General features: G+C 47.2%; 1 protein-coding gene across 2 annotated transcripts in view; it reads right to left on the bottom strand.

The window, feature by feature from the left end:
• The window catches only part of SPON1 (spondin 1), a 744,565-nt gene that overhangs the window by 500,767 nt on the left and 220,014 nt on the right, over positions 1–23,784 (bottom strand). For both annotated transcript variants that reach the window (XM_073576349.1, XM_073576350.1), the window contains exon 3: positions 3,397–3,530. In XM_073576349.1, coding sequence (XP_073432450.1) covers positions 3,397–3,530 — 134 coding nt within the window. The remainder of the gene's footprint in view (positions 1–3,396; positions 3,531–23,784) is intronic.

Raw genomic sequence — 23,784 nt, 5'->3', positions numbered from 1 at the left:
CACATCCAATTTTGGGGCCTTATCCCAGGAGGAGGATGCTTCCTCATCAAATGGATATTTTCTTTTAAGGGGCAAAAGACCATGTGTTTTTCTGTCCGGCCTCTCCCATTCTCTTTTAATGAGTTTATCCAATTGTTCAGTCATGGGAAAGGTTCTGCACTTCTTTTTCTGTAGGGCCCCAAACATCACGTCCTGAGCTGACATTTTAGTTTTTTCATTCACTAGCCACATCGTGATCCGTACTGCTTTTATCAATTTATCAAATCCCTCAACTGGAAAATAGTCTCTCTTCTGAACTGCTGTCTGGCGACCCTGTCTGATCGGATTCTCGTAGTTCTGATGCCGCAGTCTTGTCTGGTGTTGAAAAGAATTGACTGGACCTTTCTTTCCCCAAACTACAGCTATCTGCCAGGGGATCCAGTGTGCTAACCAACTTACGCACTTCGGATTAAGGACCTTAGTTTGGCCGAAAAACTAGGGGATTCTTCCGATATTGTTCATTCTATATAGCCCAGCCATAATCTCTTTGTCCAGGCTGTTTCAAATTTCTATCCACAAAGAGGGCATTCCTTATTCTTCAATTTAGTCTTTAGTTCCTGTGAACTGATGAAACAAAGACTGAGTTGTTTGGTCATACAAAAAGGCGTTATGCATGCGCTGTATTGTTGACCGATGCACAGTGACACCATCTGCAGCAAGATGATGCTGCAGGTCTTTGGAGGTGGTCTGTGGATTGTCCTTGACTGTTCTCACCATTCTTCTTCTCTGCCTTTCTGATATTTTTCTTGGCCTGCCACTTCTGGGCTTAACAAGAACTGTACCTGTGTTCTTCCATTTCCTTACTATGTTCCTCACAGTGGAAACTGACAGGTTAAATCTCTGAGACAACTTTTTGTATCCTTCCCCTGAAAAGCTATGTTGAATAATCTTTGTTTTCAGATCATTTGAGAGTTGTTTTGAGGATCCCATGATGCCACTCTTCATAGGAGAATCAAATAGGAGAACTACTTGCAAGTGGCCACTTTAAATACCTCTTCTCATGATTTGATACACCTGGCTATGAAGTTCAAAGCTCAATGAGGTTACAAAACCAATTTAGTGCTTCAGGAAGTCAGTAAAAAGTAGTTAGGAGTGTTCAAATCAAGAAAATGATAAGGGTGCCCATACTTTTGCACCGGTCAAATTTTGTTTAAATGCAGATTGCACATTTTCTGTTAGTACAATAAACCTCATTTGAATCCAGAAATATAACTGAGTCCATCAGTTATTAGATATATGAAACTGAAATACCTGTTGCAAAAACCAAAATTGTTATAAAGAAAAAAGGTTAACATTAATAGGGGTGCCCAAACTTTTACATATGACTGTATATGGATGAGCCCAAGATGGGAGACATACCGTATATACTTGTGTATAAGTTGACCTGTTGTAAAAGGAGAGGAACCTAATTTTGCCACGAAAAACTGGGAAAATGTATTGACTCGAGTATAAGCCGGGTATGCATTGTCCCTACCCTTGTATGCATGGCTCCTTATCCCTGTCCTTGTCTGCATGGATCATCATCCCAGTCCTGGTATGCATGACTCCTTATGCCTATCCATGTCTGCATGGCTCCTCATCCCTGTCCTGGCATGCATGGCTCCTCATCCCTATCCTTGTATGCATGGTTCCTCATCCCTATCCATGAATGCATGCCCCCCCATGAGAAAAGCATTTTAAAAAAAAAACCTCCTACTTACCTTCCCTGTTGCATCCTCGCAGCATCTTTTCCAGCTTCCAGCATTTCCTGCTGCTGGCTGATCATGTGTCCCCTCTCATTAAGGTAATGAATATTCACCTTGCTCCACTCACAGGGGGCATGTGATCTTTCGGCCATGGGAGCTGCTGGAAGCCGGAACAAGATGCTGCGAGGGCGCACATGGAAGATAAGTAGAAGGGGTTTTTTTTACAGCTGCTGGAAGCCGGCGGTTGCGGCTGTAACTGTGCACACTATTAGATAAATGAATATTCATTGCAAGTGCAGTGAATATTCCTGCCTCCTGTGACCCATTGCTCCGCCGCTCCCCCTCTCCCACCGGCTTCTGGGTCAATGACACATGTATAATCCGAGGGTGTCGTTTTCAGCACACAAAAATGTGCTGAAAAAGTCAGCTTATACAAGAGTATATAAAGTATATACCAGTATTGGGGACATTTTACCTTGAAAGGGCCCAGGGTGTGGACATCTATACTAAGTTGGGGGACATATATTCCAGGATAGACCTAAGATGGAGAACATATATACCAGGAAGGAGACCAGGATGGGGGACATATATAACTGCAAGGAGCCCAGGATATAGGACATTACTACATAATGGGAGAGGGGGGCTACATCTATATCCGTACAGGATTTAGAACACTACAAGGACTATACATATGACCAACATGAAGGGGGTGGGGTCAGGTCCAAATTTTGCCTTCAGACCCATCAGTCTCTAGTCAATATATGGCAGCCATTAGAGTTGAGCGACTATGGTCGGATCGGGTTTCGTGAAACCCGAATGAACCAAAATTTGAGTCGGATGAAACTGGTCCGACTAGGGTAAAAAAAAGTCAGAGTTCTGTCTGAAACCCGACCCCAATGCAAGTCAATGGGGAATAAAAGTCGGCATTGAGTGGATGACTTTTATTTCCCATTGACTTGCATTGGGGTCAGGTTTCGGACGAAACTCCGACTTTTTTTGCCCTAGTCGGACCAGTTTCATCCGACTCAAATTTTGTTTCATTCGGGTTTCACGAAACCCGATCCGACCAAAGTCGCTCAACTCTAGCAGCCATGTATTTCTAATTCTGGAAAACGCCTTTACAGGACTGGGTAAGCGGTGAAAAGGACTTTATAGTCCTACATGATCTAGAAATCATAATAATATCAAATCCTAGTGAAAAAGGGGGAAATCTCGTAAAATACATATGGTTTGGTAAATTCACATTGAAATGTTATGAGAAGGTAGTCCTACATGATCTACAAATCATAATAATATCCAATCCTAGTAAAAAAGGGGGAAATCTCCTAAAATACATATGGATTGGTAAATTCACATTGAAATGTTATGAGAAGGAGAGAGCAAAACTGGAAATAAATACAGCAAACCTCTCCTGATCATATCCAGATACTTCAAACACATGGCCTGTAGTCTGCATCAGTGTCCAATTTACATTACAAGACATGATTCACGTCAGCATAGATTTAATCTGGTATAAGCATCAACATTTCCATTCACTGTCTGCAAGCAATGACTTTAGAGAAGATAAGAAAATTTCACATTTCAAGAACACAATATCCTAGATTGTTAGAGATGGATATACATAAACTGGTAGCATTACCTATAAACATGCATTTTGTGCTTCTGTACTCACTTGAGTATTACACATCCTGTACCAATAGAGGGCGCAGTCCAGAAAACTTGTATCCGTGTTCTTCGCCTCGGAGTGCTTTCTGTGACTGCTACAGGGCAATTACTCATGAACTGAGTATCTTCATCATCTATTATCTGTAAGTTAAAATTCACGATTAATTACTTTCTAAAAATAGACTGGATTATAAGCAAGCAATTAACAGCTGAGCACCGGTACTAATGTATCTGCCATGGTGCAAAGTACGAGGTCTGTACAAGTGAATATTATCTGGATGGGAAGATTCAGCTCCAGGGCCTCTAGTCACAGAAAAAAAGCTGCATTGCCCTTCCATTCATTCCTTTGCTGACCGACATCAGGTTAATATCCTGCTCACAGTCTTCCACACTGCTATTATCATTAGCGAATTTCTTTTTGAAGTGTAGTCAATGACCAGTCCTGCAATAAAGCCTAAGGTCCTGTAACAAAATATATAAGCTACATTTTGATTACAGTGAACCTGAACGCTCCGATCTGAGTGCTGGCGGCAGTGCCGGGTATTGACGTACGAGACTCATCCGAGTTTCTCGCATGTGAGCATGAGCCCTGAAACAGACTGGTTACACTTCCACCAACCAACAAAATGTAACAGGTTAAATCACACACACCCGATCAGAACTGACTGGGACCACTGTGCTGCGTCACTCAGTAGGCACGGAAATGTTGACTATGGTACTATAATTTACCTAGATGTGCACCTGCCTAGTGTGGCTGCCAAGCATTTACCTGGAAAACTGAATGTCGTCCAGGGGTGGCCTATTGGTGATGCAGCGTAGCAGCTTACAAACGTAAAAGGACTCTAAACCCACTAGGTAGAACCCAGCTATTGAATTATTCACCGTCGTGTTCTCTTTAACAACCATGTGAGTGCAATGGGACGCTTGTAAGGGGCTGACATTGCTATGGACAGCAGAGACATGCTGCCCCTTTAAGAGACAGCACCCCCTTGGCTGATGCGATGGTACATTTGATTCTACCCTTCAAAACACTGCTTTGGTTTGCTCTTCCAGCTATGGAGAGGGGAGGGGCTGTTTTCCAAGTGAGAGTTTGGAGCTGGGAGTCTGCAGGAGACTGATGTGAGGAGAAAAACATGCATCTTAGAACTGACTGAACTTGTGGGAAAGTGTATACCCTTCTGGGGATAACTCAGGTGGTTTTCCTGTGTTACTGCGAGGAGCCACGAAGATCTACAAGGAAGGAATTCAGAAGAGGGAGTTCACCGTTTCGAGGAACAGGTTTGGAATCGTCACACAAGGACAAGACCACGTTGCACAGAGCTTCCAGGGAGGACATCGCATCATCTTGCAGAGAACTACAGGGGGCCCCCAGGAAGGAACTGAGATACCAACTTTACCGTGAGTGTTAACCCCGTGTGCGCACATGTTTAGGGCTTATGATAGGCTGCAATAGACAGAGCATGGGAGCCGTGCGGCCGAAGTAGCAGCGGCCAGTCAGGCTACTGTTATAGTAGCAGCCCACTGTACTTTATTGTATTGTTTTGCCTTTTGAAAGAATACACTGATTTGTGTCACGACTGCAGCCACAGACGCGGCCCAGCAGGCGCCTCCACGCCGATGGCGAGGGGCGGGCATTCCCCGGGGACGCAATATGGACCCTCTATACCACAGAGGGGGACCTGGGTCTACCTGAACTAGGGAAGGGCAGCGACCGGGATTCTGTGGCAGCTGAGCATGTGGACAAGGACACGTAGGACTTGATGACACCGCACAACTTCAGGTATAAATAAAGTAAAGTTTACTTAAAGTAAAATCACAGTACATAGACAAAACCAGGACACACAAGGTCATCAGGACATCAGGACACATGAGGTCATCAGCACATCAGGGTCACCCTCAGGACATCAGACGGGAGTCGTTTGGTTCCGGACATCCAACACGACCTACAGGCACCACTGCAGTCATCCATCTCCAGACAGCGGTCATCAGGTTCCAGACTGCGGTCGTCAGGCTCCAGGCATCGGACCTAGGAAGGAACTCAAGCGTGATGGTATTAACACCGCAGGATTACTGGGCCTGCATGGAGCTAGCACCGCATGGTAGTCAGAGCACAGCATAACAGATGCTCAGCAGGAACACCGGTTGCAAGAGTCTCAGAGTCACTGGGTGCGGGGCTCCAAACACAGAGGGATTCCAGGAACATAACACAGCAGACAGTTCAGACATAGTCAGGTAAGGGATAGGCACAGGATCAAGAATTCAAGCCTGAATACACCGCCTCCAGGCCAGGGCGAATTTAGATGGGGTCAGGTACATGACAGGTACAGGATCAGGGATTCAGGCCCGGATATACCGCCTCCGGGGCAGGGCGAGGGAACAGGACAAAGCAGGAATCAAGCCAGAGAATTTGGCACCATAACCGAGACAGACGAGGTCCACAGACACGAGACACACATGGCAAAGTCCAGGAGCTTTGTGAGTTGTGAGTAGCTCTGGCCCCGCCCATAGGGCAGAGTAAGTTTATAAAGGAGCTGCCCCTCAGCAATTGGCTGGGGACAGCATTTCAAGTAAACACACTAACCCTGATAAAAGCAGGGGGGGTGTGGCCGCGCACACCCTAAGCACACACAGAAACCATTGCAGCACAATCAGTGCAGGAATTGCAACTTAGAGCTCCTGGCATCGTCTGCAAGCCTAGACACACGTGGAAAGTCATGCACCAGCTGCAAATGACCTCACAAACCGTGGACAGCTTCCACAGTGGCGACCAGGGACCGCACATGTGAATGGTCAAGCAGCAGAGCAAAGACCTAACACCACATGTGCAGCTACGCAGCAGAGCAGGGAACTGAGCAGGCTCCACACAGGTAAGCCAGCAGTATCCCAGCTCAATTAGAGGGAAAGGAATAAGGGGTAAAAGAAAAAAACATGCATTGTGACGCCGACTATCAAATACAAACAGAACGGGGTGACAATTTGTAAATAGTTGGTGCACCGTGCCATTTGTATGGCCCAGCTAGAGAATATCACTTTTGTAAATTGTTTTATGTCATTGTATACCCCTGTTTACGCTTTCCTAACACTGCATTCTTTGCCTGTAAATAAATTAACCCTTAGTTGTTTGCACCTCATCTTGTGTACCGTGGTCTCCCAGCATTGTGGTGGTCCCCCGGCCATCGCTTCAAGTGGCGCTGCGAGCAGGATGACTATCACCAAGATGCAGGCAGAAGTCGGCAACGGCGAGAATACTAGTGTTAGTGGAGATGCTGTGGGCATTGGTGGAACCCCTGCAAGGACACTCCCTATAGGCACCATATTTAGTGTGCTTCTGAAATTTGATAGCCATAATATGCCCCTGTCTGATTGGGTGTCCCGGCTGCAAAGCACCCTGAAGCTTTATAACATCAGCACAGACCTTGAAGTGGACATTGCGTTAACTGCCTTGGAGGAAGAGGCCCGTAATAATGTCTGTCTACAGCCGGAACACACCCGTAGTACCCTGAAGGAGCTAGTGAAATTCCTGGAAGAGATCTACGGCGAGACTGCTAGCGCGGGACACCTCCGCGCCAAATTTTTCTCTAGACTGCAGCAGGAAGAAGAAGGGATCTCTCAGTATGCGACAGCACTGCAAGAAGTGTTGGCAGAAGTTCAAAGGAAAGAGACGGATGGGCTCGGTGGCATGGGCTCCAAAGACCGAATACTCCGGAAACAATTCATTCTTGGACTGCACAACACATCCTTGAGGAGAGCACTGTCAGAAAAGGTCAGTGTAGATCCGACTCTTTCATTCCGTCAAATCATGGCAGAAGCAGTGGCTCAAAGTAAGGAAGACAGTTACGCATCTGGTGTGATGTGTGTCCATGGTGCCAATACCAGAGGAGACCGAAATCATCAGGAGGCGCTGGTCCAGGTAGTGCATGACTTGCAGCAGTCTCTTGTCAGTAAGCAAGATAAATTAACCCGGATGGAGCAAAGAATGGGAGAACAACAGTCTGTCTCAACGCACTCATATAACCATCCTTCGGCCCGACCTTTAAGGGGTCAGTTGGTGCAAGCTCCCCCCCGCCAGGCATCAGAGGCACGAAGACAGGCTCGGGGTGCCCCTTGGCGAAGAGGAGGCATCCAATGCTGGGAATGGGGAGGACAAGGGCATCTTGCCAGGGACTTCTGGAATTATGCTCAAAGCCAGCAACAGCCGCCGTTAAACTACCAACCCCCGCAGTAACACGGCACTCTGTGGGGAAAGCAAGAAGAGAGGCCGCTCCTTATCATAATGAACACCTGATTGCTGGGAGTCCCATCCTGCGTGACTGAATTTGAGGGCGTTCCAGTGGATTGCTTGATAGATACCGGTTCACAAGTGACGGTGCCAGAATCATATTTCAAACAGCATTTTCAAGCCCTGGCCAAACCGGAGAAGGAGACATTGATCCGGTTGTTTGCTGCCAATCAACAGCCGATCCCAGTCACAGGGGTTGTGTGGTTGAATATTCGAATCTGTGGGCAAGAAGTAGGAAAGAAAGGGATCCTGCTAGTCCCTGAGCCCATCAAAGAAGATGTACCTGTAGTACTGGGAATGAATATCCTACGAGAACTCGATCAGATAATGTTCACCAAACGGGGACCCAGTTATTGGAAGAAGGCTGCCACACACAAGCCTACTCAAGAAGCCCTTCAGCGATTGATCCGTGTCAGTGGGACGCAGAAGAGTATGCCGTCTTATCAGGCTATAGGGGTCATCAGGGCCCCTGGGAAGGAGTCTGTAATCCTTCATCCCGAGCGAGAAAGTATATTACACCTTCCAGTGGGGACTCATTGCAACCTTGATGGGCTGGAGGTGATAGTTCAGCCTGTGGTAGGCGGAGGAGCGGACCAAGAAGTTATAATAGCTTGTACGATAGCTTTGGTCCAGCGAGGACACGTCCCCATAACAGCTTTGAACCTGGGCCCCGGGGAAGTCACCTTGCCCTGGGGGACAGATCTGGCCCGGGTGTACCTACACAAGGGCAAAGTGGTGAGTCAGAAGGAGATGTGTTTATTGCCGATCAAAGGTGTGGGGTGGACCCTGGCAGTCGCTGCGGGGCCCGAAGAGAAGCCATCCTCAGAGCGGAATGGACAGATCATCCTTGACCAAATGGAAGTGGATGTGAAGGCTCTTGACCCTGAGCGTGTGCGGGCGATAGGAGCGATGCTGTGGGAAAATCAGGCTGCATTCGCCCGTCAAGCCGAAGATTTTGGCTGTACCGAAGCGATCACACACGAGATACCGACCGGGGACGCTTGTCCAATTTGAGAACGATACCAGCAAATCCCACCCAAGATGTACCAAGTGGTGAAGACATTATTGAGGCAGATGCTGGATTCAGGAGTCGTGCAGAGTAGTCAGAGTCCTTGGGCGGCACCAGTGGTGCTCGTCAAGAAGGATGGGACCATTCAGTTCGGTGTAGATTACCGGAGACTCAATGCTTGCACTGTGCAAGACTCATATCTGTTACCCTGCATCGAGGAATCCTTGACAGCGTTGGGGAAAGCCAAGTACTTCTCCACCTTGGATCTAGCAAGCGGATACTGGCAAGTGGCCGTGGCCGAGAAAGACAAGGAAAAAACTGACTTCATCATCCCTATGGGATTGTTCGAGTTTAACTGGATGCCCTTCGGGCTCTCCAATGCTCCGGGCACGTTTCAATGGCTGATGGAAAAGTGTTTGGGAGACATAAACTTTGAGGCTACCCTGATCTACCTGGATGACATCATTGTGTTCTCTGCCTCGTTCGAAGACCATCTTGCCCGGCTTGGACAGGTACTCGGAAGACTGCGGGCTCATAACCTGAAGGTGAAGCCAAAGAAGTGCCACCTCTTCAAGAGAGAGATCGAGTACCTTGGCCACATAGTGTCACAAGATGGAGTTCTGCCTTCACCAGAAAAAGTGGCTGCTATCCAGAAGTGGCCAGTTCATCGAACCGTGCAGGAACTCCAGGCCTTCCTTGGACTCGCTGGGTACTACCAACGGTTTGTCAAAGATTTCGCAAAGGTGGCGGGTCCTCTGAATGAACTGTTGAGGGGGACCGCCGGAGTGCCGAAGACCCAGTGCATCCCCTGGGACCAGAGGCGAGAGGAGGCCTCTGTTCACACAGGATGCATTATAGTTACCACTGGGCAGCCCACCATAGGGCGTCATTAATAGGCTGTAAACCAGATGCTCTGGATTCCTTGTGTGAACATTGCAACATACAGAGTATTTATTTTTTACACTGGTGTGCCACACGGCCAATCCCTGATTGAAGGCTGGCTGTCTAATTTAGTATTATTGCACCTGTGCAGTTGCCATTCTACTTGGGTCCGCTGCACCCTGTCAGTGCATTTGTATTGAGGCCTAGTTAGACAGGTAAGCATCTTTGCCTGTTTTTGGTTTTTCTTGAATATTGAAGGATTTTTTCCTCTTTTTTGGTTTTTCAGTATTCAGCTCTGCAGGTTCCAGTAGTCATCACATGGACACTTCACTCACATGCAACTTTCATACTTATGGTCCTGTGACAACGAGCTTCTCTTCCTGCTTCTCTCAGTTTTTCACTGAACACTGAGCGCATTAGGGAGAGCAGCTTGTCGGTACATGACTAAGTGTGCAAATCACACATATGCTTGGGGAGGGATGTGTGTGTGTGTGTGGGTTACGCCAAACGGAATTCTTGCCCTAGATACACCTCTCTGTAACGGTCAGCGGCATATTTCCCATCACCTTACAAGAGTGTAGTTTAGAGCAGGGAAATAGAGTTTAATAATCTTGCTATTGCAGCGCTATTATAATTCTTCCGCAGTATTAAAACAAGTCTTTTTCAGGGCTAAATATTTTCCTTAGGATTAAGTTTAGGAATAGAGAAATCTAGGCTGGGTATAATATTACTATTGCAGTACTTGTATAGCACCTTTGCTGCTTCTCCATCCTCAGGGAGTGTAGGAGGGCAGCCCTACAGGGCGAACCAGGGGGAATACTATAGGAATACAAGAAGTAGTCAGTGTTGAGTAGGCTGTGTGTTGGAAAGGAGGTGAAAGAAGGAGTACAGGTTTATTGGTTGTGGAACTACAAGGCTCTGTGTGAGGAGGCCAGGGTGATAGTCGTGACGAGGACCTGCTGCATTGCCACACCCTGGCGCCCCACAAAGGAAACACAAAGTCCCGTTTGCTGTGTGTAATATGTACAAAAGCAAGATGGCTATTTGTCATTGGGTGAATATCTCATAAAGGTCATTTGCCACATACCAATGTACCTTTATGAGATATTTCCCCACTGACAAATAACCAGAAATTTGTGGGTTAAGCTCTATACAATATGGGAAAAAAAGGATTTAGTCAGCTACCAATTGTGCAAGTTCTCCGACTTAAAAAGATGAGAGGCCTGTAATTGACATCATAGGTAGACCACAACTATGAGAGTCAAAATAAGAACACATTCAGAAAATCACCTTGTCTGATTTGACAACATTTATTTTGCAAATGATGGTGGAAAATAAGTATTTGCTCACCTAAAAACATGCAAGATTTCTGGCTCTCACAGACCTGTAACTTCTTCTTTAAGAGGCTCCTCTGTCCTCCGCTCATTACCTGTAGTAATGGCACCTGTTTGAACTTGTTATCAGTATAAAAGACACCTGTCCACAACCTCAAACAGTCACATTCCAAACTCCACTATATGGTGAAGACCAAAGAGCTGTCAAAGGACACCAGAAACAAAATTGTAGCCATGCACCAGGCTGGGAAGATTGAATCTGCAATAGGCAAGCAACTTGGTGTGATGAAATCAACTGTGGGAGTAATAATATGAAAATGGATGACATACAAGACCACTGTTAATCTCCCTCCATCTAGGGCTTCACGCAAGATCTCACCCCGTGGGGTAAAAATGATCACAAGAACGGTGAGCAAGAATCCCAGAACCACATGGGAGGACCTAGTGAATGATCTGCATAAAGCTGGGACCACTGTAACAAAAGCTATCATCAGTAACACACTATGCCACCAGGGACTCATGCAGTGCCAGACGTGTCCCCCTGCTTAAGCCAGTACATGTCCGGGCCCGTCTGGAGTTTGCTAGAGAGCATTTGGATTATCCAGAAGAGTACTGGGAGAATGTATGATGAAACCTTAAGTCCCTGCTCTGTCTCCGACATTTAATTCACAACTTTTGACTGTCCATTTGATAATATTTACAATGATTTGCTGTGAATATGCAGAATGTTCAGTTTTTCCAGAGATTCTATTGTCTTCATTGCTTCTGGCTCCATCTAGTGACCAGAGCTATAACTACAGTGTTATTGTATTTTACTTTCACTTTGCTTCTTTTCCCTCCTTCACAATGTATTCTGGGAAGGTTGCAAGGCACCCTGGTAAGTTTGCAAAGGATTATGGTTAGTCCAGCCACCATTTTCCCTCCAGTTCTCCATTTTCTCTCAGCCTGTATGCTGGAAGCATCTCATCTCTCTTCTCCCTTTGCGACAGCATCGCTGGTACGTAATCACGCTTCCTGTGTCTAATTTTCTGTCCCATATTAGCCTGCCTAGTTAGTTTTCCCTTGATCAGCTAGTAGTGCAGATTTCGATTCATAATGTATTATGTATGATACTGTATGTATCCCTGATGTACCCTGTATTGACTCAGAGTATATATATGTTTGTATTGTAGTTTCACCGCATAGTGTGGTATAGCGTGGTATACTACCACGTTCAATAAAATACAGATTCAACCTACAGTCTCCTTATTGGACCCCGGTATAACGGTTTAGCTGCCTGTTTAAGCTACATGAAGTCTGCTTCAATTAGTGAGGACAGAAGAGTGAAACAGCGGCTCTCCAGCTAGTGGGAATACAGAGATAAGAGCCTTCCATCTTGCAGAACCGCACTGAAACAATGGCTATCCAGCTACTGGAAACTCAGAGATAGAAGAGTATTCCATCCTGCAGAGGCAAGTTACACAGCACCATCCAGCTAGTGCAATTCAGGGAAAAGACAGCCCTTCATCCAGCTTGCAGGAACTAGAGAAACAGCAGAAATCCACCTAGTGAGATTCAAGTCACCGGCTACACAGAGACTAATACAGCTACAGCAATCTCTGCAAAAGCCAAGCATTCCTCCAAGACCCCATGCCCCACAAATCACACAGGACAAAATCTGCTACATCTGTCTCCTCAAAGACTGTTTCCATTAGCAGCGTGGTCACCATTGCGCGCGCAAATGCTGAAGTCCCCAAAATGCAAGCAAGCTACTCTGAAGAAGAGATGCAACTTAAATTAGAGAAAGCACGCCTAGAAGATAAGAGAGAAAGTCACGTATAGACAGAGAGAAGATACGCTTAGAAACAGAAGAGCAAGAGAGAAAAATGCAGTTGAGAAGGCACGTGTGGATGCCACCTTAGAGAGCCTAGCAGCAAAAAGAGAGGCTGCTGCAGCACTAGCCGAAGCAGAATCACTAGAAGCCTCACACAACCCTGAGCTGCATAGCCTAAGAAGTGCGCCAAGTCTGAAGTTGCCACTGCAAGATTCGCCACAACGCACATCTCAGTATGTTAATGAACTTCCTGATCCAAACTATAACCAAGAACACGACACATCCAGTGAAGCGAGTGAGAGTCATCATGAGGCTCAGCTCCAGGAAAATGTGGAGCAAAACAAATCTACTAATGACTAACTTGCTCCTCACCAGGTAACCAACATGAATCACCTTGCTGACACACCGCACATCAGACAGAAGCAATATGACATCGGCTGGAGCCACCCTGAGGATACTAACATGTATGAATGCACCTCACATCACTATCATGGTGACCCATCACCTGTATACTCTGCTGACAATCGGTTCACAACAGAATTTGCTAAGTTCTTCACACGACGTGATCTGGTTGCCAAGGGACTCATGAAATTCACTGACCACGCTGAAGGTTACAGAGCTTGGAAAGGTTCCTTCTAAAATGTCACTAGATGCTTGGGGCTACAACACAGGGAAGAGACAGACCTCTTAGTAAAATACCTGGGAGAACAGTCAGTCAAAAACGCAGTAAGGATCAGAGACATTAATATAAACCACCCTCAAATTGGCCTTAAAGAGATTTGGAAGAGACTAGACGAGTGCTACGGCTCAGCAGAATTAATAGAGAGAGACTTCTTCAAAAGAATCGATGACTTTCCTAAAATATCTAACAACGGTCTCCAGAAACTTAGAGAACTAGGTGACCTGCTAAAGGAAGTCCTAGTTGCCAAATGTGAAGGTGACCTACCAGGACTTGCATACCTTGACACAGCCAAAGGTGTTATCCCTATAGTCCAAAAGTTGCCCTACAATCTTCAGGAGAAGTGGCTCACACGTTGTTCCATGTACAAATACAAACACAGTGTTCCATTCCCTCCCTTCTCTGTTTTTGTAGACTTTATACACGAACAAGCGACAATCAGAAATGATCCCAGCTTTGATTTTGCAATGTCATATGCCACACCGTCACCAGCTGCAAATCCACGCGGAACATCTGTGGCAGTGCACAAAACTTATGTTTCTTCTCCAAATTCCAATTACAGGTCTGCTGGCCAATCTCAATCAGAGACAAAGGTACAGGTCCCTGACAAGCAGTGCCCGCTCCATCAGATGCCTCATCCGCTCCTGAAATGCAGAGCCTTCAGGGGAAAAGCTATGCTAGATCGCAGAAGCTTCTTGAAAGAGAACGATATCTGCTACAAGTGCTGCTCATCCACAGCTTACTTCCCCATGATTGTAAGCTCAGTGTAAAATGCACATAATGTGGCACCACAGATCATAACACAGCCCTACATCCTGGCCCAGCTCCATGGAGTGCACAAAACACACCAGCTGACAGTGAGCATGGCGGGGAGGAAAGGAGCACTGATGCAGCTACGCCAGAGATCACTTCACAATGTACTGAAGTCTGTAAAGGGACAATAGATAGTAGGTCCTGTTCAAAAATATGCCTTGTCCGAGTGTACCCAAAGGGTCATAGAGACAACGCTGTAAGGCTGTATGCTATATTGGATGATCAAAGTAATTGATCCTTGGCTAGATTAACATTCTTTGACCTATTCAACATCAAAGGGCCAAGCACCCCCTACTCATTAAAGACATGTGCAGGTACTGTGACAACAGCAGGTAAGAAAGCTGCTGACTACCAAATGAAGTCCTTAGACGGACGATTCTGCCTACCACTACATACAATCATCGAGTGTAATCAGATCCCAGACAACAGATCTGAAATCCCTACACCAGATGTGGCAATCAATCACGCTCACTTAAAATGCATAGCACACCTTATACCGGAACTCGACCCTCAGGCACAGATAATACTGCTGTTGGGAAGAGATATCCTACAGGTTCATAAAGTAAGAAGTCATATCAATGGACTCCACAATGCTCCCTACGCCCAAAGGCTAGACCTAGGATGGGTCATAATAGGAAACGTACGCTTGGGACACATGCACGCCCCATCTTCTGTGACAAGTATGCTAACAAATACATTGGAGAAAGGACACCCATCTCTGTTTCAACCAACGAGTTCCATGTCAAGGAACTAAGTATTAGAGAAGTGAAGGGCACCGCTCATAGATCTCAGACAAGAGGGCTCGCTGAGGGCCTGGAAAAAACATGACATGGAAAAGCAAGAGAAAGATCATGCCCATATATAAAGAAGCACCTCAAGTGTATATAAAGAAAAGTGACACTTTATTAGACAATATTACAAAAAGCAAAAAAGCACACAATACATATTAAAAACATTTAAAATACAAAAAGGACCTTCAAAGATTCATGCCTTTTTATAGAAGCAGTGACTTAACACACCTACTAATCTCCCAAGGAACAAGGTAGGTACATTAAAGCCACTGTCAAAGGTATTGCACATACAGTGGGGAAAAAAAGTATTTAGTCAGTCAGCAATAGTGCAAGTTCCACCACTTAAAAAGATGAGAGGCGTCTGTAATTTACATCATAGGTAGACCTCAACTATGGGAGACAAACTGAGAAAAAAAAATCCAGAAAATCACATTGTCTGTTTTTTTTTTCATTTTATTTGCATATTATGGTGGAAAATAAGTATTTGGTCAGAAACAAAATTTCATCTCAATACTTTGTGATATATCCTTTGTTGGCAATGACAGAGGTCAAACGTTTTCTGTAAGTCTTCACAAGGTTGCCACACACTGTTGTTGGTATGTTGGCCCATTGTAATGATGTATAGTAGGTTTCTATGAAGACAGTGGCTAGATGATAGAGTCACAGACACAGGTATCCGTGAAAGTAGTTTGTATTAAACAAGCAGCACAGAACAGCACAGGTGCTGGCGGAGCCAGACAATGACAGCAGTGGTAACAGCAGCAGAACTCAGTCCAGTAGACAGCAAGTTGTACACCAGCACTATGTAGATGTAAGCAGACACAGTCTTAAGGATGCAGGCAAGGACAGTCACTTAGCCCTCTCCCTTGCGGGAGGGGAATCTTCGGGCACAGTGCAGTGGCAGAGAAAGTCACTAGGTAATTGATACTGGATGATTAAAGGTAGCAGGGATAGGTCTCTCAGGTGAAACGCACACAGCAATCAAGATCTTCAGCGCATACCGTGAGTGCTGTAGTAGCGGTGAGCGGTGGAGGCAGAGCTGGAAGGAGCCTTCAGGCAGACACCGTCAGAAGGTCCAGGCGGCGGCAGTTAGGCAGCAGGTAATCCAGATGGATTCAGCAGGAAGGAAGGAGGTAGCACAGCGTGCAACTCCCAGCTAGCAGATCAGGTACAGGACGAGATATACAAGCAAGGTAGTCACGTCCAGGAAAGCTATTTAAACCCGGCGGGCGGGACCAACAGGCGGTGATGTCACAGGAACCAGTATGGCCGAATGAAGCCAGGCTTAAGGGCAACAGTAAGGGCAAAGTCCGGAACACAGCAGAATAGGAACGATGCTTACATTATTCCCCCCTTAAAGAATGTCCTCCGGACAATCTTCGACCAGGCTTGTCCGGGTACCTTAGATGAAACTGCTCCAGCAGCCGCGGAGCACAGATATTCTCCACTGGTTCCCAGGAATTCTCCTCGACAGAGTATCATTGCCACTTGACCAGGTATTGCAGCTTCCTTCTGAAGATCCGTGAATCCAGAATCTTCTCCACGACATATTGTTCATGTCCATCAACGAGCACTGGAGCTGGAGGAGAGGAAGTACGCCCTGGGAAGGAATTTGGTACAACTGGCTTTAGTAGGGAAACATGGAACACCGGGTGAACCTTCCAGGCAGGGGGTAATTTCAGACGCACCGCTACCGAATTCACTAGAGCCACGATCTTGTATGGCCCTACAAACTTCTGCCCAAGCTTGACAGTCGGTGCCCTCACCCTCAGATTCTTGGTAGACAACCAGACCGTATCTCCCACCCTATACACCGGAGCTGGCCTCCTGGTACGATCTGCTGCTCTCTTATACCTCTCCTGCGCTGTCGTCAAGGTGGTCTTCAGAGCTTCCAAATTCTGCTGTAAGAAAGAAAGATGGTCAGACACAGCAGGCACTGCAGCCTCCTTGGGGAACTGCGGCAAGATGCTTGGGTGGTAACCCTGATTAGCAAAGAACGGTGACTGCTTAGTCGAGGAGTGCTGCGAGTTGTTATATGTGAACTCTGCCAGGGGAAGCAGATCTACCCAATCGTCCTGCAGATGACTTAAGTAGCAACGGAGGTACTGCTCCAGGGTCTGATTCGTACCTTCCGTCTGTCCATTGGTCTGTGGATGGTAAGCCGAAGACAGACTTACTCTAATATCCAGAGCCGCGCAGAAACACCTCCAGAACCTAGACGTGAACTGCACCCCACGATCCGAGATCACCTCATCCGGGACTCCGTGCAGACGGACCACCTCTTGAATCAACAAGTCTGCAGTCTGTTTTGCTGTGGGTAATCCAGCGCAAGGGATAAAGTGTGCTGCCTTAGTGAGGCGGTCCACGACCACTAGAATGGTGTTCTTACCCTTGGAGACCGGTAGTTCAACAATAAAGTCCATTGAGATGGATCTCCAGGGACGAGATGGTATAGGCAAGGGTTGTAACAACCCGGAAGGCGACGCACGAGGCGTCTTGAACCGAGCACATACCTCGCAGGATGACACGTATCCCTCCACGTCCTTCCGGTACGAAGGCCACCAGAAGTACCGAGCCAGGAACTCTTGGGTCTTCGTTATTCCACGATGTCCCCCAATCTTAGAATCATGGATCAGTCGGAGGACTTCAAGTCTTGTCACCTCTGGTACATACAGCCGATTCTCCTGTAACCACACTCCTCCACTGAAATTTAGGCTTACTTCGGGGGTAGGTTGCCTTAGCAACGGATCTGCTGCGTATGCTGCTTTGATCTCAGACAGAAGATCCTGATGATGGATTGCAGAGATGAAATGAGCGGGAGACAAAACAGTACTAGGAGACGACTCAATCACTTCCTCAGGAGCAGCAATCCTAGATAGCGCATCTGCCTTACCATTCCGTGCCCCCGACCTGTAGGAGATGATGAAGTTGAATTGGTTTAGAAACAAGCTCCAACGTGCCTGACGTGGGTTCAAACATCTTACGGACTGCATGAATTCCAAGTTTCGGTGGTCGGTAAGAACTGTAATCGGAGTTGAGGACCCCAGCAGCAAGTGTCTCCACTCCTTGAACGCCGTCACAATCGCCAGTAACTCCTTGTTCCCTACGTCATAGTTCTTCTGCGCCGGGGATAGCTTCTGAGAAAGAAAGGCACAAGGATGAAGAACTGCCTTCTCACCTCCTCTCTGTGACAACACTGCGCCGATGGCGACATCCGATGCGTCCACCTCAAGAGTAAAGCTCAGGTCTGGGTCTGGATGTCTTAAGATGGGAGCCGACACAAATTTGTCCTTCAGCCGTGTGAACGCCTCCTGGGCTTGCGGAGTCCACCGGAACGGTACCCCCTTCTTAGTCAGTTGGGTGATGGGTGCCACAATCTCAGAGAAGTTACGGATGAAGCGCCTATAGAAGTTGGCGAATCCCACAAACCTCTGAACTTCTTTCACCGATCCTGGCGCTGGCCACTCCTGGATCGCTCTGGTCTTTTGATCGTCCATCTGGAGACCCTGTGGAGAGATGACATAACCGAGGAACTGCACTGTTGCCCTGTGGAACTCGCATTTCTCCAATTTGATGTAAAGATGGTTATGCAGCAGGCGTTGCAGCACTGTCCTCACGTGGAGCCGATGTTCCTCGAGATCACTGGAAAAGATTAAAATGTCATCGAGATACACAACCATAAATACATCAAGCACATCTCGGAAAATGTCATTAACAAAATGCTGAAAGGTTGCAGGAGCATTTCGTAGTCCGAACGGCATGACCCGTGACTCGAAGTGTCCATAACGGCAGCGGAAGGCCGTCTTCCACTCATCTCCAGACCGAATTCTCACGAGATTGTAGGCTCCCCGAAGATCCAGTTTGGTGAATATCTTAGCCTGCTTCACCCTCTCCAGTAGTTCAGAGATTAAGGGTAGCGGGTGCCGATTCATGACCGTTACCTTGTTTAAATCACGGTAGTCCATGCAAGGACGCAGACCCCCGTCCTTTTTCTTCACGAAGAAGATTGGTGCACCCGCAGGAGAAGTAGACGGTCGGATGAAGCCCTTGGCGAGATTCTCGTCGATGAAGTCCTTCAAGGCCTTTAATTCAGGACCAGACAAAGGGTAAATACGCCCGAATGGGATCTCCGCCCCAGATACCAGTTCTATCGGGCAATCATAAGGCCGGTGGGGAGGTAACATATCTGCCCTCTTCTTGTCACATACCTCTGCCAGATCCTGATACTCCGGTGGTAATTGTCCCTCAGTCGTAGCTACTACCTTGGGGATAGCAGCGACCTTAGGAATAGCGGGGTTGCTGTTAGAACTTGGAGGGAACTGCACTTCCCTGGTCTCCCAGTTGATGCGAGGATTCTGAACCTGGAGCCAAGGTAACCCCAGGATAATAGGGAAGTGAGGAGAAGATATTAGTAAAAAGGACAAATGTTCCACATGTTCCTCTCCAATGCATACCTTCACCGACTCAGTCTCCATGGTTACCGGTCCAGATGTAAGTGGCGACCCGTCTACTGTCTCCACCAAGACTGACGACTCCCTCTTCACTGCCCTGATTCCATGCTTCCTTGCAAACGCGAAATCCATGAAGTTCCCACTGGCCCCGGAGTCCAACATGGCGGCGCTCTCGACACACCGACCCTGGAAGCAGACCCTCAAGGATAGGTAATAGTGGGAATTCTTCTTAGTAGCGAAGTAGGAGGAAACGACGGATGTCATCGAGATCACCACTGCGTTCAATGGAAGAGATGCCAGCGAATTCATATCGGCAAAGTCCAGGTCTCTCTGATTGTCTCTGCCCCCCGAATTGTTCAGATCTAGGACGCAGGACTCCCCCGCCTCGGAGTTACAATCAATGATAGCTGCAGCCGTCTTACGTCTCCTGACTGGACACTCGGAGATGAAGTGACCGGTCCCCCCGCAGTAGAAGCACAGGTTTTCCTTAAAGCGATGCTCCTTGCGGGCATCAGGAGGATTTCTACGTACGGCATCCACCTGCATCGGTTCGGGCTCGGGCTCGGGATTCCTCCTGCTGGTGACATCTCTGGAGGGAGAAGAGAACGGAACAGTGTTATTAAACCGTAGATCAGACCAGCGCTCCTGTCTGCGCTCGGAGAGTCGATTGTCAATGCGGATGCAGTGATTGATGAAGTCCCCAAGAAGCACGGGCGAGTCCCCGCGTGCCAGTTCATCCTTAACTGCCGTAGACAATCCCCTGCGGAAGATGGCCTGCTTGGCTGCCCCGTTCCAGGTGGTGTCTAAAGCCCATCTACGGAAGTCCAATGCATACTCCAGCACCGAACGCTTCCCCTGCCGAAGGGTCAGCAGCGTCGTCTCAGCAGTATTAGCTCGGTTCGGGTCATCAAACATCTGCGTCATTGCGGCAATGAAATTGTCCATATAGTTAAGCAGAGGGTCGTCGGTCTCAATCAAAGGGTTGGCCCACGCGAGCGCCTTACCAGACAGCAGCATGACTATAGTCAGAACTTTGGAGCATTCAGTAGTGAACTGTGGGGCATGAGCAGCAAAGAAGATCTGGCACTGGTTCAAAAATCCTCGGAATTTATCCCTCTCACCAGCGAACCGGAAGGGTGGAAGCTTCGGGAAGGTCGGTGTAGTATCCCGGGCAGCACCTGCTACCTGCGCGGCTGGGGCCTGTTCCAGAGCAGCAATCCGATCGAGCTGCATAGGAATCGCTTGCTCCAACGCCAGAACACGATCACCCTGAAGAGGAGCTGCTTGTTCCAGCGCCGTAATCCGATTTGCCAGTCGTTGCAACTGTGCCTCTGCTGCCCCGGCGTTGTGTTCGATACGTTGCTCCAGCGTGTCCAGCTGGGTCCTAATGCCTGCCACATCCTGCCGTATCAAAGCAAGCTGCTTGCTTACACGTTTCTCCAGGGACTCTACACCTGCGGTCTCCATATTGGTGGCTTGTATATCCTGTAATGATGTATAGTAGGTTTCTATGAAGACAGTGGCTAGATGATAGAGTCACAGACACAGGTATACGTGAAAGTAGTTTGTATTAAACAAGCAGCACAGAACAGCACAGGTGCTGGCGGAGCCAGACAATGACAGCAGTGGTAACAGCAGCAGAACTCAGTCCAGTAGATAGCAAGTTGTACACCAGCACTATGTAGATGTAAGCAGACACAGTCTTAAGGATGCAGGCAAGGACAGTCATTTAGCCCTCTCCCTTGTGGGAGGGGAATCTTCGGGCACAGTGCAGTGGCAGAGAAAGTCACTAGGTAATTGATACTGGATGATTAAAGGTAGCAGGGATAGGTCTCTCAGGTGAAACGCACACAGCAATCAAGATCTTCAGCGCATACCGTGAGTGCTGTAGTAGCGGTGAGCGGTGGAGGCAGAGCTGGAAGGAGCCTTCAGGCAGACACCGTCAGAAGGTCCAGGCGGCGGCAGTTAGGCAGCAGGTAATCCAGGTGGATTCAGCAGGAAGGAAGGAGGTAGCACAGCGTGCAACTCCCAGCTAGCAGATCAGGTACAGGACGAGATATACAAGCAAGGTAGTCACGTCCAGGAAAGCTATTTAAACCCGGCGGGCGGGACCAACAGGCGGTGATGTCACAGGAACCAGTATGGCCGAATGAAGCCAGGCTTAAGGGCAACAGTAAGGGCAAAGTCCGGAACACAGCAGAATAGGAACGATGCTTACACCCATTCCTCCATGCAGATCTCCTCTAGAGCAGTGATGTTTTTGGCTTTTCGCTTGGCAACACGGACTTTCAACTCCCTCCAAAGGTTTTCTATAGGGTTGAGATCTGGAGACTGGCTAGGCCACTCCAGGACCTTGAAATGCTTCTTACGAAGCCACTCCTTCGTTGCCCTGGCGGTGTGCTTTGGATCATTGTCATGTTGAAAGACCCAGCCACGTTTCATCTTCAATGCCCTTGCTGATGGAAGGAGGTTTGCACTCAAAATCTCACGATACATGACCCCATTCATTCTTTCATGTACCCGGATCAGTCGTCCTGGCCCCTTTGCAGAGAAACAGCCCCAAAGCATGATGTTTCCACCACCATGCTTTACAGTAGGTATGGTGTTTGATGGATGCAACTCAGTATTCTTTTTCCTCCAAACACGACAAGTTGTGTTTCTACCAAACAGTTCCAGTTTGGTTTCATCAGACCATAGGACATTCTCCCAAAACTCCTCTGGATCATCCAAATGCTCTCTAGCAAACTTCAGACGGGCCCGGACATGTACAGGCTTAAGCAGTGGGACACGTCTGGCACTGCAGGATCTGAGTCCATGGTGGCGTAGTGTGTTACTTATGGTAGGCCTTGTTACATTGGTCCCAGCTCTCTGCAGTTCATTCACTAGGTCCCCCCGCGTGGTTCTGGGATTTTTGCTCACCGTTCTTGTGATCATTCTGACCCCACGGGGTGGGATTTTGCGTGGAGCACCAGATCGAGGGAGATTATCAGTGGTCTTGTATGTCTTCCATTTTCTAATTATTGCTCCCACAGTTGATTTCTTCACTCCAAGCTGGTTGGCTATTGCAGATTCAGTCTTCCCAGCCTGGTGCAGGGCTACAATTTTGTTTCTGGTGTCCTTTGACAGCTCTTTGGTCTTCACCATAGTGAAGTTTGGAGTCAGACTGTTTGAGGGTGTGCACAGGTGTCTTTTTATACTGATAACAAGTTTAAACAGGTGCCATTACTACAGGTAATGAGTGGAGGAAAGAGGAGACTCTTAAAGAAGTTACAGGTCTGTGAGAGCCAGAAATCTTGATTGCTTGTTTCTGACCAAATACTTATTTTCCACCATAATATGCAAATAAAATGAAAAAAAAACAGACAATGTGATTTTCTGGATTTTTTTTTCTCAGTTTGTCTCCCATAGTTGAGGTCTACCTATGATGTAAATTACAGACGCCTCTCATCTTTTTAAGTGGTGGAACTTGCACTATTGCTGACTGACTAAATACTTTTTTTCCCCACTGTATATATAAATGACCAAGAATAAATCCTGTATAGCTGAAGAAGCATAACTATAACACATTTGTAAAAGCATCAGATAATACCTCAGTGGCTATAAAGTGCATATAAGAAATACCATATGGGCCCAGAGAACCACAGAAAAAAAAGCATATGATAGGAGAGTAATTAGCCTGTTAAATACAGGTCCCTCAACAATGGCCAAAGATGGAAAACTAGTAACACACAAATTTTAGGGAAGATGACAAACCCATTCCTGGGCTGAGGTACGCTCACACACCAAAGTGAGTGTGGATCCTAGAGTCTGAGCCAGGGCCCTGGCAGTAGGGAGAAAGAAAGTGTGGGATAGGTTCCCACGCATATCGCCACAATTGTGGCTTCCACAGGGAAAAAGATAGCATGCTCTGCTTAGCGATTGTGAACTATATATACACACCCATACGCACACATAATTGGATATGTTATTCACCTGTGCGAGTGGAGACCACGAGAAGCCGCATGGAGGAGCAAGGACGCGGACATCTTGTTAATGTTCATACACGGCATTGTGAGTAAAGTTCAGTCAATTGAAGAGAAAAAAAATGTTCAGCACATGCGCAGAGCATCAGAAACACGATGAATGTTATGGATGCAAGAAGCAGTCAGTCAACTGCGCACGCGTTAAACATAACGTAGTAGCGCAAGCATATTTAAGGACATCTGCCTATTAAAGACTCAATTTGTGTCTATAGACACACGTACGTGCAGAGCATTGAATATGCAAAAAGCATTAAAAATGTAGGATGTAATTAGAGTGGACTGCACACACATAGGACATGACATAATAGCGCAGGCGCATTAG

This window comes from Dendrobates tinctorius, unplaced genomic scaffold, assembly GCF_039654945.1.
Source record: "Dendrobates tinctorius isolate UK_male_01 unplaced genomic scaffold, ASM3965494v1 ptg000048l, whole genome shotgun sequence".
NCBI classification, from domain to species: domain Eukaryota; kingdom Metazoa; phylum Chordata; class Amphibia; order Anura; family Dendrobatidae; genus Dendrobates; species Dendrobates tinctorius.
Note: the sequence above shows the minus strand (reverse complement) of the source record. Positions and strands in the feature narration are given on the sequence as shown.